At 40.7% G+C, this 15,737-nt stretch overlaps 1 protein-coding gene across 6 annotated transcripts in view; it reads left to right on the plus strand.

Annotated features, from left to right (window-relative positions):
• Positions 1 to 15,737, plus strand: part of FRMD1 (FERM domain containing 1) — an 86,067-nt gene that overhangs the window by 47,251 nt on the left and 23,079 nt on the right. For all 6 annotated transcript variants that reach the window (XM_042470098.1, XM_042470106.1, XM_042470115.1 and 3 more), the window contains 3 exons: positions 2,751 to 2,830; positions 4,581 to 4,657; positions 10,418 to 10,604. In XM_042470098.1, coding sequence (XP_042326032.1) covers positions 2,751 to 2,830; positions 4,581 to 4,657; positions 10,418 to 10,604 — 344 coding nt within the window. The remainder of the gene's footprint in view (positions 1 to 2,750; positions 2,831 to 4,580; positions 4,658 to 10,417; positions 10,605 to 15,737) is intronic.

Here is a 15,737-nt window from a genome sequence, read left to right on the forward strand (position 1 = left end):
AATAGACTACAATTCCCAGGATTCCCCAGCACTGAGCAGTCTCAAACTGGACCATTTCCTCAGTGTGGATGCACTGGGGAGGAATTCTGGGCACTGCAGTTCAACTAAGTTTGGAGAGTTATGGGACTCCCTGTCAGAGATAGCTCTGGGGCCACAGTGTACTACAATTCCCAGCATTCCCCAGCACTAACCCAGGACAGTTAAGTCACTCTCAAACTGGATTCTTTACTCAGTGTGGATGCAGCTTTGGTGAGGAACTCTGGGCATTTCAGCCCAGCATTGTTTTATTTCTACAGTGTATTTTGGACCAGAGACAAGGTGACCAGGCATCCTCCTCCTTTTTCAGGACATGTCCTCTATTTGGATCATGGCTAAGAAGCATGGATTTATAATTACATGGGTGTTTTTTAAGCTTTTATTTTTGGCCATGTCCTACATTTTTTTGCTTGGGTGCCCTAGATTTTGGGGTGAGGGCATTGGTCACCTTGGTCAGATAGCTTTCCAGGGGTTTAACTGCCATTCTGCTGTGGTGCTGGAACAGACCACCATTCCCAGAATTCCATAGCATTCAGCTGAGGCAGTTAAAGTGGTCTCAAACCAGATGATTTCTCCAGTGTAGATGCAGCCCAAGCCTTTTGCCTCTCTTATGTCTGAGATTTCAAAGCCCAGCCCTGGCACCACAACAAACTACAAATCCCAAGATTCCATAGGATGGAGTGATGAGAGTGAAAGCAGTGTGCAACAGCCTAAGTTTGCTTAATGCAGTTCTTAACATGGTGCACCTCTTGCCTACAGAGTCTCCCAGGCCCCAGCGGGGCCCTAGAGTCCTCCAAGGCCTCGCTGGGGCTTGGGAGAGGCTGTCTCCCAGGCCCAGCGAGGCCTTGGAGAAGGTTTAAAAATGTAGGACCTTTTTTTTTGGTTAATTTCCTGGCCAGGATTTTTTTTTAAAACGTCCTACATTTTAAGCCTTGTCCTACATTTTCCCCCAGTTTTGAGGTCCCCCGGGATGGCAACCCTACCCACAGATGGTAATGGGAGATATATTTTTTTAATCAGGGGCTGGCCCAAAACATGTACGTATCTTAATTAAGGTATTTATTGTTGTAGTTGTTGTATTCCTTCAAGTCATTTCCAAATTATGGTGATCCTAAAGTGATTGGAGATGAGATGCATACGCTGGTGTTGTTGCTGCAATTAAAACAATTCTATGTTTGTTAAGATATTGTTTATAACAAAACTTTATTTTATTCAGCTAATGGTTTTGAGTGTGGACCCTTCTTCACAAGCTGTTGCTTCTTCTTATCACTTTCTTGTGTTGGGGACAAGCTTCCAAGCATGCTGTAATGTATAAAATAAATAAAATTTTATTGTAAACAACAGCTTAACAAACATAGAAAAAATATTGCAACAACAACACCAGAGTATACCTCCCATCCCCAAGTATTTTACAGTGGGTTCCCCCCCCCCTTCATTTTCTCACAACTCTAAAGTGATCCTATCATGGAATTTTCTTAGCAAGTTTTGTTAGAGTGGGTTTTCCTTTGCCTTCCTGTGAGGCTGAGAGAATGTGACTTGCCCCCAAGGTTAGCAAGTTGGTTTCAATGGCTGACCAGGGATTCAAAACCTGATTTCCAGAACAGCAATGCAGTGCTTGAACCACTACAACATATTGGCTCAATATACTGTAAATATTTATATCTCACTTTATATATGAGGATCATAGGGCAGCATACAACAAATTGGAACAATTTAAAACAATTTAAATCAATAAAAAATAAGTTAAAAGCTAAATGCAAATTAAACCAATGAAATTACTTGTAGTTGGAAATTACTTGAAGGCACACAGCAACAAGCTTTTTTGCATAACTCCTCACACCTCTCATTCATCATTCTGTGTTTTGAAGGGCTTATACCTTTGGTACAAGAAGGGCTGAAGCATGCCCTGAAAAATGGGGACTCTGATCTTGAATACACTTACCTGGGAGTATATGCCATTTAACAATAAGACATCTTTCTGAGTCAGCTTGTACCAGATGGTTCTGCATATCACCATATGGGTTATGCTCACCATGCTGTGTTCCTTGGAGTAAAAGGAACTAGGGATTTGAAGAATATTTTCAGGGGTTTTTTTCTGATCAACAAATGGTGTCTCAACACATTTCAACATGTTTGGAGAATTTTTGTATTTTTTATTATTTATTTTGATTTATTTAATTTATTTATATCCCACCTTTCTCCTTGTGCAGGATCCAAGGTGGCTTATAAGCATTTACAACATTTAAAGAACATGTTATAGCTTCCTAGTTTTTCTAGATTTTCTTGGAAAAACTTTTTTTGCAGAAAAACATATGTGCTTTGTACAAAAAAGTAGTTGCCCCCACATTTGCTGTTTTAAAATGCCAAAAAAATGGCTAATGTGCAAAACATCTTGTAATTTGATCCAGTAGTGTGAAAATCTGAAATTATGCAATCTCTGTGTGAAAACAAACAAAGCAAAAACTTGCATTGCTAATAGAAGTCTATGTAGCATTAGTTCTCATTTTTTCTTTGCTATACAGTACAGAGAATATAGAGTAACTGAGGCCTATGCGGGGTAGCTGTTTGAACTGGAGGGAGATTCTTTTCAAAAAATGAAAAAAGAATTTGATGTAAATTATTCACTTCAATTATTAATATTCAGTTACTAACTTTAGAAGAAAGGGGGTTCAACATACTGCTAAAAATATCACATTCCTCTGTTTCCCTTTCAGACAATGAATATGTATTTATTGACCTGGAGCAGAAGCTTTGTAAATACTTCCCAAAGGAGTGGAAGAAGGAAACAAGCAAAGTATGTGCCTGGCAGGGCTTGGTTTGGACACTAAATTATTGACAAGTGCTGCACACTGAAGTTTATCTTTGAAACTAAAACTAACATTCATTTTTGTGCCCAATATCAATCTTCTTGCTTATGGATTTATTCCTACTGTTGCTTCTGTAGGTCTTAAAATGTTGTCCTATCGCATTCGCTGAGAAGTAAACCCCATTTAAATTCTCAAATAAGTGTGAATTATATTACTTATCTTGTATTGTGTATTGTGGCTTAGGACCTTTTCATACTTCACAGTGACAGCACTATGATTCCATTTTCACCAACTGCAATGGCTGTGTCTTATGGAAACCTGGGATTTCTAGTGTGAGGAGGCACTAGAACTCTCTGGCTAAGAGTTTTAAATGCCCTTCCCTCCACTGCAAATCCCCAGTTTCCATAGTCTAGAACCATGTCAGTGAAAGAAGAAACATAGTGCTATAATTATGTGGTGTGCAAGGGCCCTTAGGAGCAAGGTCATGTCTTCCATCTACTCACATCAGTGGTGTTTCATTGTAGATCTATTGATCTGGTGCCAGTTTGCTGTACTGCTTACATTTAGGTTTTGTTATTATTGACAATCCCACTTTGAAACCCATTGTGGGAGAAAGGTGGGATATAAATCCTTGAAATAAATAAATATTACCCATACATCTTGGGGTAGGAAGTGATCCTTTACAGTGTGGATAAGTTCACCAGCTTTTCAGCCAACCTTTGAGGCTGTGCTTTAACAGTGATTTGATCTCTGCAGTTGACATTTGAAGCTTTTCATAGCTAGTATAGCTGTGGATACCACTTGCCAAACTGACAGCCAGCAGTTAAGGACAGAGGTGGAAAGATATGGAAGGTGCAGCAGCCAGTTTTTGGCTCCATGATTTGTTTATTGGATTTATACCCCATCTTTCTCTTGGAATGGGATCCAAGGCAGCTTTGCCTTTTCATGCAGTTTTCAGCTAAAAATTACAACTAGAAATCACTTGTAACTGGCTTCGATGTTCCTTAGCTAGTTTTCAGGGAGGGTTGGGGGAGTTAAATAAAATTAGACCACATCAGAAGTAGTGCAGTTTACTTGTGAATAAGCATGTATAACAAGCTTGGGCAACTTCCTGGTGGCTGAATGGTTAGAAACCAACACCACCCCAAACCATTGGGGGACATGCTCCTGCTGCCACTGTCAAAATTCAGCCACTGCCACCACCAAAGTACCTGCTCTTGCCAAAGTTACTATTCTTTCTACTGCAGGAGCTTCTAGGCCACCTGTTCTCTGTGGGCCACTGTTTGAGGGCATTTGTATTAGGAATAAGGTAAATGCAAAGCAAAGTTATTCCAACCATTGCTAATATTCATGATAATTGATGGTAACAGTACTACAAAATGAACTGAAGAATTTAAATGTCTGAAGTATAAATGGAATGATGGTTCAAAATGCTGGATGCTGGAGAAGATATGAGACTATGGGCCCGAACAGACAGGCCAGAATAAAGCTGCTTCAGCTCTTTCAATGAGACAAGCATCTTAAGAGGCCAGAAGCTGCACCAAAGCTGTGGTCCAGTCTTTAGGTCTGGAATGTGGTTTTGGCATGGCTTTCAGTCTCTTAGGACACATGCATCATTTAAACAGCATACCTCCAAAGTGTCCCAAAGCAGCTTTATTTTGGCCTGTCTGTTCAGGCCCTCTGTTTTGATATGCAATATTTGCCCAATTTCCTTTTTCTGCTGTCTCTCTTCACCAGGGAACAGAGAAGTTTAGCCCTCCTTTGGTTGCTTTCTTCAGAGTACAGTACTATGTAGAAAATGGACGCGTCATAAGGTATAGTTGCCTTATTATATGAAAAGAACTGTAATAATGTCTGTCTGCCTGTCTTTCTTTCTTTTCATTTTTTTTTGCTGCTACTCTGCCTGTTGCTCAACTTCCCCCATCATCATGCCCTCCAGAAAAAAACTTGGGAATTAACATGTTGATTAACTTGTTGAGTTATTAATTTGCTAGATATTTCTACTGATGCCATCTAACTTTCTAGATTCTCCAATTAACACTGAAATTAAAAGTAATCTTTAGTGAATTAAGTCATTACAGTTTATTAGGGTGGGTGCCTTTCCTTCTATCATATTCAGCAAATCACAAAAATCTGTTTTCTCAGGAGAAGAACTATCAGAATATTACAGGGTTCATTTATTAGGCAGGCTAATCTGTGTGATGTCTTCAGCAAGAAATTAGGGAGGGGGGAAGAGGAGAGAGGGAGAATTTTTAGGGAAGAATTGCTGGTTTTGGGAAAGAAGAGAAGAAGAATGGAAGAGGGAAAAGTGAGTCTTGGAATAGAATGTGGTTAGGATTGGTGAATGGGTTATTTGCTTAGCAGGAGATCAAGGGGCTGTCTGCAGGGCCAAAAGGCTCATGTTCCCCCTAGCCTTGCATCGTCCTGTTCAGATGGTGCAGGCCAATACCTCCAGGCTGGAACCAGGCAAACCTGTTGCTGATACAGTGGTCCTGGTACAATTGTGGCACAAAGTGGCCTTAGCACAGGTCAAAATGAACCAGTGTTTCTCAGAACTCTGCAACAATTCCTCGCAGACCAAATGGTACTTTCCTCTACCATTGCTGCAACTAAGCAGACCCTCTTTGGTACATCTAATGTGGAAATAGGGCACCTGACCACGTGGGTCCAATCAGGTGTCCACATCAGATGTGGCAGAAGAAGGCAGTAGTGGGTCCATTGTGCAGTAGTGGATGGGCATGTAAACATCCACCCATTCCCTCACCAGCCCATGCTATCCTGGCCTCATCCACTCAGCTCCCAAGGCACTCAAGCAGTCAGGGACATTCCAGAAGGTCAGGCCTTTTAGGCCTGAAAGATTGAACTCCACACAGAGATTATTGTCCACTTGTGTAGAAGCACAATGTCTTGCCAGAGTATAGGGAAGCACAATGACTCCCTTCTGTAACTTCTTCTTCACTGATTATATTGTGGTCTAGTTTCTAGTGTAAAATACTAATAAAACATTAATAACAATAGTGTTTAATGTACAATTACTATATCATATTCTTTAATGTATGAATCACACAGTGTTAAGTTCTTGAATAATTAAGTAAAAAGTTTTCTTCAACTGTATCTTAACTGTACAGTACTTAAGTTTGGTAAGATTTGAGCTTGGGGCAAAAAAACTACAGCTATCAAAATTAATGTCCTACTTCCCCTTTAATGTTTCCAGATGTGTTGGATTATAACTTCTAACATCACCCAAAAGCCATATATCGGAGAAAATTCTTGATTTTTTTCTTTGGACAGTGGCTTTTGTCCTAAATTACCTGATTCACTTGCCTGGAGCTCTGCTACTATTATTGATGTCCTTGTTTTTACTTTTTCATTAGTAGCCCATCCCCTTTTGAGTACTGTAGTTCAAACAGTTTAAAGCACTTCAGAGAGATAAGCAAAACATAAAGAAGGATATTGTTAAAAATTCAGTTGAACAAGCAATAAAATTAAAACCAATTAAAACAAATCAATTAAAATACCAAATACAGAAGTCAGGAAAATAGCACACTATTAAAAGCCCTTTCAGTTGGTTCCTAAAAACCTGTTTGAATAGAAAAAATGTCACTTGTCAGCAGAAGGCCAGCAAAGATAGAGCCATACTTCCCTCCCTAAGGAGGGAATTTAAAGTCTCAAGCAGCCACAAAGAAGGTCCTCTCTGGTATTCCCATTGCAGGTGATTTGCTAACATTTTTCACATAGGTGATAAGGATCTTAACATGAGTCATACTAGACATCTCTTATCCGGAGTAATCTCTTTTTCAGACAAACTGTCTCAGTGATTCAGTAAGTGTGAACATAGTAGGATATTTATGAAGATCTGTGGTCCTTACCACCCCACCTTGTTAGCAAATTTGGCAGTAAGCTAAGATTATTTCTAACATAACCATACATCATAGAAAAACCTTCCGTAAGCCTGTCAACCTCTTCCCAAATATATGGCACTGTAAGTCCCATCATCCCCATTATGGGGTATTAATGGCAGGTGAATTCTATCTTTTATATGCCTGTACTTGGCTTATTTTGATAGGGTTTTACATTTACAGGTCCCTTTTGGAGTTCACAAAAGCTTATGCTGAAATATATACTTTTTCTAAGGTGCTGTTAGGTCACTTCACACATAGCATCTTTTTTACTTTTTATACAATACATAGCCACCCTACCATTGGGAGCAAAAGCTGGTTCAATTCAAAATGGACAACTGACAAAGTAAATATTTTGTATCATAGCTTTGTGATCTTTGGGGGTGGGAAAGAGCATGGAGCATGGAGATTTCTAGACAATTAACGTTAAACATAGCCTTTTAAGCTTTATGAACATTTTGTGTTCGTATCTGAACAAGGCTGTTGTTCTTTTGCATCTAGGATCATCTTGAGTTCTCCGTCTGCTAGCCTTAACTCTAGTTCTTCCTTCTTTCTTCTACTGTTTTCAAAAACTTCTTAATGAAAAAACAAAGCCATGTAATTATGAAGGCTTTGGAAAACATATATGTCTCCCTAGTCACAATCCTGGAATGGTAGCTTTGTTTTGAGAAGGTCTCTTTGTCCTTTTCATAATGCTTCTGTCAACATGCCCTTCAAACATTACTTGCCACACAATGGGTAGCTCTGTCTTCCTTCATTACAAATGGCCCAATTTGGTGCTCTGGAAGGAGACAGAAGAAATCATTCTGTTCCTGGCCTAAAAAAAAGTTTAGATGGTATGTAGGAAGTCTAACTCTTTCCAGTCATTTCCACACTATTGACAAGCACATGAGGGAAAGGGCAGGGTGAGTCACTGTTGTTAAGGCTTCATGTCCACCTCTTTTTCATTGAGACACATCCATAGAGGGCCTGACTGCTAAATACATGTAGCTATTGGATGAACAGGGTTCCAGATCATAGAATCATAGAGGAGGCTTTTTCCATGCAGGTGTGTCCTGTACTTGAACAACAGCGCATGGGGCCACTAGGCATGACCCAACTTTCCACCTCACATAATTGTCAGTAGAAGGCTTATACTTCCTCTGAAATCTGGACGTGATGTCAACAGTAATTTAGAACCTTTAGTGGAAATTCTGTACAAAGATACAATACAAAATATTTACCAGAATCAGTTGTCCTTTGTTTAGAGCCTTGTAAATAGGAACCTATTTGAAAACTTCATGTGAATTAGAATATGTCAGCAGTGGTATCACTAAGGGGATGTGGAGGACATGAACCCTGGGGGTGTGTGACACCACTGCTCCTCAGATACCTACCTTTTGGTAGAAATGAGCTGTGGTGTTCACCTGTGTCTCTTTAAAATGTTCTAGAGATGTGAGAGCGGGGTGAAGCTCAGTGGGAGAAGAGAGGAGAGGCCCCAGAACTTTTAGAATTTAAAGTTTTAGATTACAAACATTTATTTTTTCTTTTTAAAAAAGTAAATGTTTGAATTTTTTATTTTTTTAAAAATTTTCTTTAAAAATATCATATTTTAACCAAATCTTCACTATGTATATATAAATACATTTAGGTTGTGCATATGATACCTTAATTTGAAGATGTAATTTTAATTTTAGTAGTTGTTTATGTCACAACTATTAGCATTACATTCAGTGATAGATGGGAATTACAATTTAGGAGTAACATTAGTGCAAAAAAAAAAGGATTCCTAAAGATATGCTGTGAAATGGGAGGAGATCAACGCAGGGGTGACAGCATGAGTTACCACAACAAGTGACACCAACCCTATTGATGCCACTTTATGACAGCCAGGTTGTTAAGTAGGACTCCCTAAGCCCTGTGCTCATAGGATCAAGGGACACATTTCTGGGCTTCCTGTTACTGACAAACACAAGTGGGATGCCATTATATGCCTGTGGTTCTTTTGTTTTGTTTGGTTTTGTTGTTGTTGGACAAGTCTACACTAACCAGAATACCCTGAGCTGACCTGGGAGTATTCTGGCCCAAACTTGCTCAGACTTCCTACTGTTTCCTGCATGTTCTGGAGTAGAGTCTACATAGTGATCCACTGTGCCACCTGCTGCTGGTGATGTAAATCGTTCCCTCTGAGGCTCCAGCATCAATCACATGGCTGCACACCACATTGGGACCTCAGAAAAGTGACTTACACCAGCAGCAGTGGGTAACACAATGGAATGCTGTGTAGACAAACATCTAGCATTGTTCTGGAGTGCTCCAGATTTTCTGAGAAGGTCCAGACCAAATGGTGAGCCTTTAAAATTCGCATTAAAGCAGGGATGGCCTGGATTCATAGCAGGACTATCCTTCCCACAGGTAGAGAGTCGACAGTTGAATCAGGCTTTTGACCCTGCATTAACTGGACAGGGCAATGCGAAAGCAGGGTGGTAATAGGTCATCTGGCCTGCATAGACATTGTTGTAGATGTTGGTATTCATTTCCTCCCTCCACAATGAACAAAGTCCATTCCCCCTTTAAAAAATGGTTTTGCTACAGTAGTGTAGAGCTAGGTAGGATCAGAGAAACATCTAGCTATATCCTTATAGCCAGATGCAGTATGATGGTGTCATCTGCTATGACTTCTGGATGATGTCATTGTTCCATGTCTGGTTCTGAAGCCTGTGGGCTATCACAGTAAAATGGTGAGTCCTGGGGGTAGTGGGAAGGGAGCCATAGTGGAGTTACATCTCTGGAGTTTTTTTCCCTATATAGGATTTTGGCCATTTCATTAAATATGTAGGATGCAGCTCTATTTGGATGTAATGGGCTTTAAGGTGATATTGGTGCATTGTTTACTTAAAAGTAAGCACTGGATCCTTAGAGATGGCACTATTGCCCACAATCCTGGAAAGAAAACACATTTTTGTGCCATATTGTGATAATAAATGGATGCTACAGATTTTTTTTATTAAAAAATAAACACTATTTTATAGAGCAGACAACATTTTTTTTTCCAGGAGAACATTAAAGGAGGGACAATAAAACCTCCCATGCATTGTGCCCTGTGGAGACTTTGCCCCTAAGCCAAACTCTTTAATTTTGTGTATCTGGTCTTCCTGAAATATATATCAACTAAGGAGTAAACTAAGGAGCCAGTGCAGCATAGTGGTTTGAGTACTAGACTAGGACACTGGGGGATCAGGGTTTGAATGCTGCTCTACCATGGAAGCCCCCTGGGTGACCTTGGGCAAGTTATAATCTCTCATTCTCAGGGGAAAGCAAAGGCACACGCATACGCGCACACACACACACACACCAAACAGATCTTGCCAAGAATACCTGTGATAGGTTTGCCATAAGACAGAGTCAATTTGAAGGCACATAACAACATCCAGGAATAATTCTTCCAATTTACTTGGTCTGAAAGAGTCTTCTGAAACATTCTATGAAGACTCGACATAGTGATTAATTGTGATAAAATAAGCCTGACACAAAGATTTTTCTTCAGAATGATAGTTGTCTAGCTGTAGTTAACAACAGCAACAACAAAAGCTTCTGTTTATATGGCATTCTATTCGTCCCTCTTCCTCTACCTTCCTTCTACCCTCTAATTTTCTTTTTTCTTTTTTTTAATGCATGTTTTTCTGTATTCTACAGTGACAAGGTAGCCCGACATTATTACTACTGTCATCTCAGGGAACAAGTCCTGAGGTCTCGGTGCACAGACAAAGAAGAAATCTATTTTCTGTTGGCTGCGTATGGTCTGCAGATTGATGTGGGTGACTACCGGGAAGACTTTCACAGAGAAAACTATTTTGAGCCCCAGACCTATTTCCCACAATGGGTAAGTCTCACTTTATGAGAGTGAAGCAATACCATTAAGGTGTGAGGCTCTGCAGTTGGAATAAAGCTTAAGGAGGCTTTCTTTTCCAGTCCTTCATCTTCCTCTCATCATCTTCCCTTCTCTCAAAATTCCTATCAAGTCTTCAGACTTCATGTGAGTTAAGAGGTTATTTGAATTCACTTTCTATGACAAGGGCCTGTTACAGACTGCCAAAATAAACCTGCTTCGAGTCTCTTTGGAGGTATGCTATTTAAATGATGCATGGGTCCTAAGAGTCCGGAGGTCGCGCCAAAGCCACATTCCATTCCTAAGCACTGGAGTGCAGCTTTGGTGCAGCTTCCGGATTCTTAGGATGCATGCATCATTTAAACAGCATACCTCCAAAGAGACCCGAAGCAGCTTTATTTTGGCAGTCTGTAACAGGCCAAGGTATTTCCCTCCACTCCTTCTCCTTGCAGCCTCATATTCTTCCCAGAACTATTCTAAAGAAAGCCCAAACTCTTTGAACATTTTTATACCCCACTCTTAAATCAGAAAGGTTTCCATGCTTCCAAAGCAGCTTACAATTACAGCTGTACCTCCCCATTTGCAGGTTAAGCATTTGTGGATTTGATTATTCACAGATTATTGTATTTGCCCCTGCCACAAAAAAAAAATCTTTCTATGCATCTATAGTTTTTCCAGTATGGTTTTTTGATCAACCTCCACTGGAGGCTGCTCACTGGAGGACCTACAGATACCTAGAAAAGTGTTCTCTCTGTTACTAAACAAAACAAAAACAGAACAGGCCTGTATTTGCATTTTTTCACTTTCACAGGGGGGGTGTACCTCTAACTTTCATGAATATGGCACATTGACTATTTGGTTTGGTAGTTCCCTTCTTGCAGGCTTGTGTGTGTATATACTGTATCTTCAAGTTGCCTGTCTACTTATGGTGACCCCAATGAAGTTCTTAAGAGGTTTTTTTGGACAAGAAATACTCCAGGATGGTTTGCCACTGCCTTCCTCTTCCAATCTAAAGAAGACACAGCACACAAAGAAAGGGAGATGGTTTGGTGGGAATAAAGTTCAGCCATTCCTAAATGGAAAGACTCGTGACAGTCATATGTCTTGTAATACCTTAGATAGTTTCCAATATATTGTGAAGGCAAAGATACTCTTGCCACTTCAGCCTTCAACTCCCTCAGAACATCTTTCCTGAGGGTCAGGGGACAGAGAGAAAGAAAGGACTGTGATGTTGAGTGGGGGGCTACAACAGGAGGAGGTTCGGAGGTGCAAGCAAGGTTTCCCCCATTCCATGGGACCATCCACATCCCATGCCTTTCCTGAAAGTCCTCCAACCTTGAAAATACTTTTTTTAAAAAAAAGCAGGGCTTGCTACAATTTAAGGGAAGGGAACAGGGAATTTCCATGGCACAAGCTTGTCACTGGATGCATTATCACTAGGAAACCATCTGCAAAGGGGACAGGCAAGTCAAAACACTTCCCTTGCAGAAGTTTTTTTTCTGGCACAGTACCTGAGTCTCAGCCTGTATTTGCCTCACTCTTAGAATTGCCATTCTCAGATCAGTATGGCATAGATTCCTTGTGGGGAAGTAGGACAGAGAATATGGATACTTTTTTTTAATCACTTCAATCTGTAAAAATTGTAAACACACCTAATTTCAACCACAACTGGAATGGTGTTGCTTTTCATCTGCAAATTGATGTTGGTAATTTACCACTGAGATACAGCTGGCACTCGGCATCCCATGAGAAGCTTCTCCTTCTTCCCCTAGGCCACTGGAGGGGGATGATGCATGAAATAGTTTTCATTCAGTTCCTTCGCTCAGGATTGTTGCTACAAGGTGGATAAGGATGGCTGTAAGGTGTGTGTGTGTGAGAGAGAGAGAGAGAATAAGAGAGAGAGAGAGAAGAGAGAGATTGAGAGAAGGAGAAAAACGCAGTCTGATTCCTAGACCCACGGTGCTCAGCTGCAGAGTTAAGAAAAATCAGGCCCTGTGGCAGCAAAATAATTGAAACTGTGGAGTCTACTGAGAGACACAAAAGGAGGCATCATGTGGCTACCAGAAAGAACCTCTCTGTAATTAAGGGGGATAGAAAACATTCAGACAAAAGTACTCCCTTCAAGAATTTATTATACTTTTGCTAAAATAAATTTTCACTATTGAACAGTGGCCAGGGAAAGAAAAACTAGGATCTGCAATATTAACCTAGGCAAAATTTTACTACACATACTTTAGATCATCAAACCTAGAAGAAATATCTCCTGCTTGGGTAAAGTGACTCAACACCACAACTCTTAAAAAGTATCCATATGCTGAGAGGTTACTAGGTGACACTAGTATGATACAATAGCATGGCAAATTTTGACATGCTCATTGTGAGCCTCCATAGCTTTGGCCCTCTCCAGACGGGCCCTTTGTGGCATGTCTACGACGTACTGGAGTTGCCTCGGGGGGGGGGGGGGCGGGGGACGTGCACATGCTCCGCAACCCTAGCAAGTCGTGCACACGCCGCTGTTACACAGTGCCTTATACACGGCGCACGTAACTGTTATTTCACAGCTGCGTAGCTTCCATATGGAGCTGCGCAGCTGCGACATATATGCGCCATCTTTGGCACTTTGCGGTGCAGCAAAAAGCCGCTTTTTGAGCTCATTTTCTGCTGTGCAGCTGCACCACGCAATTTGTATGTTGCGCCGCAGCTGTGCAGCAGAGAGAGGCGCCAAGGAGGCGCCTCTTATGGGCAGTCTGTACCCCGCCTAAGCCTCTAAAGAGAATCTCTGAAGTATAGGCAGTTATGTTTATCTCAACAAAATAGTTCCAAAAGTTTTCCTAAGAGTGGGTCTTTTCTAAAGCTGATGGATCTTAATTGCTCATTCCAGTCAAAAGGAGTTCAAATAGCTCAGAAAATGAGGATAGGTCACAAGCATATGTTGTTACTGGGAAAACCTGTTTTCTTCTCCCAGCTGGCCTGTAATTGCAAGAAATTCAGCAGGATCAGAAGAACAGAGAAGCTGGGAGGGGTAGCAAGTATCACGAAGTCCCAACATTCCAGTCATGCAAGCCCTGGCTCCACTCTATACTGGTGTGATGTCTGGTGCGGTCACCTGCAGAAATCATCTTTTCAGATTACTTCAGCACTGCCACCTGCTGGCTGAGCCTTTTGCTTCAGAAACACCTAACCTTTTTCTTTTAAAAATAATCATCATCCTATTATAAACAGCAATACATAAAGTTACATTTCATATTAAAGTACACAGCTATAATGCATAATTTAAGGATGTCAAAATTGTTTTCTCATACAGCCAACCCAAAAGACCTGAAAGCCTTCAGAGGTCCATCCTTATCTCTCCTCCCCAATAAACTAGTTCCAAATTGTAATAAAATCTTATTTTTCTTTCTTTCCCTTAGCCATTTGGGCTAAACAAAGACGTCACAAATATCCCCATTAGATCCTCAAAATTGAGTAATGACCACCTTGGCAGCTACTCATAAATAAGCAGTCCAGGCTTTATGAGATCCCTTTGCATTGCCTTCTTGGGGGGGGGGGGGGATTCACCAGAAGAAATTCTAGAGTCTTTGTAAGGCATTGGTTGGTAATAGAATCATAGGATCATAGAATCAGAGTTGGAAGAGACCACAAGGGCCATCCAGTCCAACCCCCTGCCATGCAGGAAATCCAAATCAAATCATCCCCAACAGATGGCCATCCAGCCTCCATTTGAAGACCTCCAAGGAGGGAGACTCCACTACACTCTGAGGGAGTGTGTTCCACTGTCGAACAGCCCTTACTGTCAGGAAATTCCTCCTAATGTTGAGGTGGAATCTCTTTTCCTGCAGCTTGCATCCATTGCTCTGGGTCCTAGTCTCTGGAACAGCAGAAAACAAGCTTGCTCGCTCCTCAATATGACATCCCTTCAAATATTTAAACAGAGCTATCATATCACCTCTTAACCTTCTTTTCTCCAGGCTAAACATCCCCAGCTCCCTAAGGCGTTCCTCATAGGGCAAGGTTTCCAGACCCTTCACCATTTTAGTCACCCTCCTTTGGACACGCTCCAGTTTCTCAATGTCCTTTTTGAATTGTGGGTCCCAGAACTGGACACAATATTCCAGGTGGGGCCTGACTAGAGCAGAATATAGCGGCACTATTACTTCCCTTGATCTAGACACTATACTTCTATTGATGCAGCCTAAAATCACATTGGCCTTGTTAGCTGCCGCATCACACTGTTGACTCATGTCCAACTTGTGGTCTACTTGGACTCCTAGATCCCTTTCACATGTTGTCTCCTTAAGCCAGGTGTCCCCCATCCTATATCTGTGCATTTCATTTTTTCGCCCTAAGTGCAGTACCTTACATTTCTCCCTGTTGAAGTTCATTTTGTTAGCTGTGGCCCAGCTTTCTAGTCTATTCAGGTCATTTTGAATTTTGATCCTGTCCTCTGAAGAATTAGCTATTCCTCCTATATATATATTTACTGCATCCCAGAATTTAAGTACTGTACTGTACTTTACTACAAAACCACCATAAATGTTGAAAGGAAGTTTTCATTTTGCGGCCTCACCAGCAAAGGGAGGAAAGAGTGGGGATTATCTACGAAATTAACTATACAGTTAAATGCCATTTAAGTAGAATTTTTAGTGTATTTTTTCTTATTGAAACAGACACTTTGGAAATATAATCAACCTAGTATTTTATTTCTCTGCATCTATGCAAACATCCCAGTCAGTTTCCCCTACTCTTCTGAGACTATCTAAAGGAGCCATACTAAAATCAAGCCATAATTGTATATACATGAGACCCTTTTCAAACACAAAGGAAGTAATTGCCTTTTCTAATTTTGCTATACTTATACGTAAACAAAATCTAAGGAGGTCTCTCATGAGCCAGCTTTGAAAGATACATGTGTGACTTCAATGGCTGTATGCATGAAAGTGCAGCTTCTCACATTACAGTACTGAATTACCATGTCAGAAGAAGCTAACAATTTTTAAACGCATCGAGAATATTAATTTTAATTTTTAGTTTTTGATTATAATCCCATCTGAATCTAACAATTTGCTTTTGCTTTGTAATTAAAGAGGCACAGAATTGTAAAATGTTCCTGCCAAGTTCCACCTGGCA

This window comes from Sceloporus undulatus, chromosome 1 (genome assembly GCF_019175285.1).
Source record: "Sceloporus undulatus isolate JIND9_A2432 ecotype Alabama chromosome 1, SceUnd_v1.1, whole genome shotgun sequence".
In the NCBI taxonomy this organism is placed as follows: Eukaryota; Metazoa; Chordata; class Lepidosauria; order Squamata; family Phrynosomatidae; genus Sceloporus; species Sceloporus undulatus.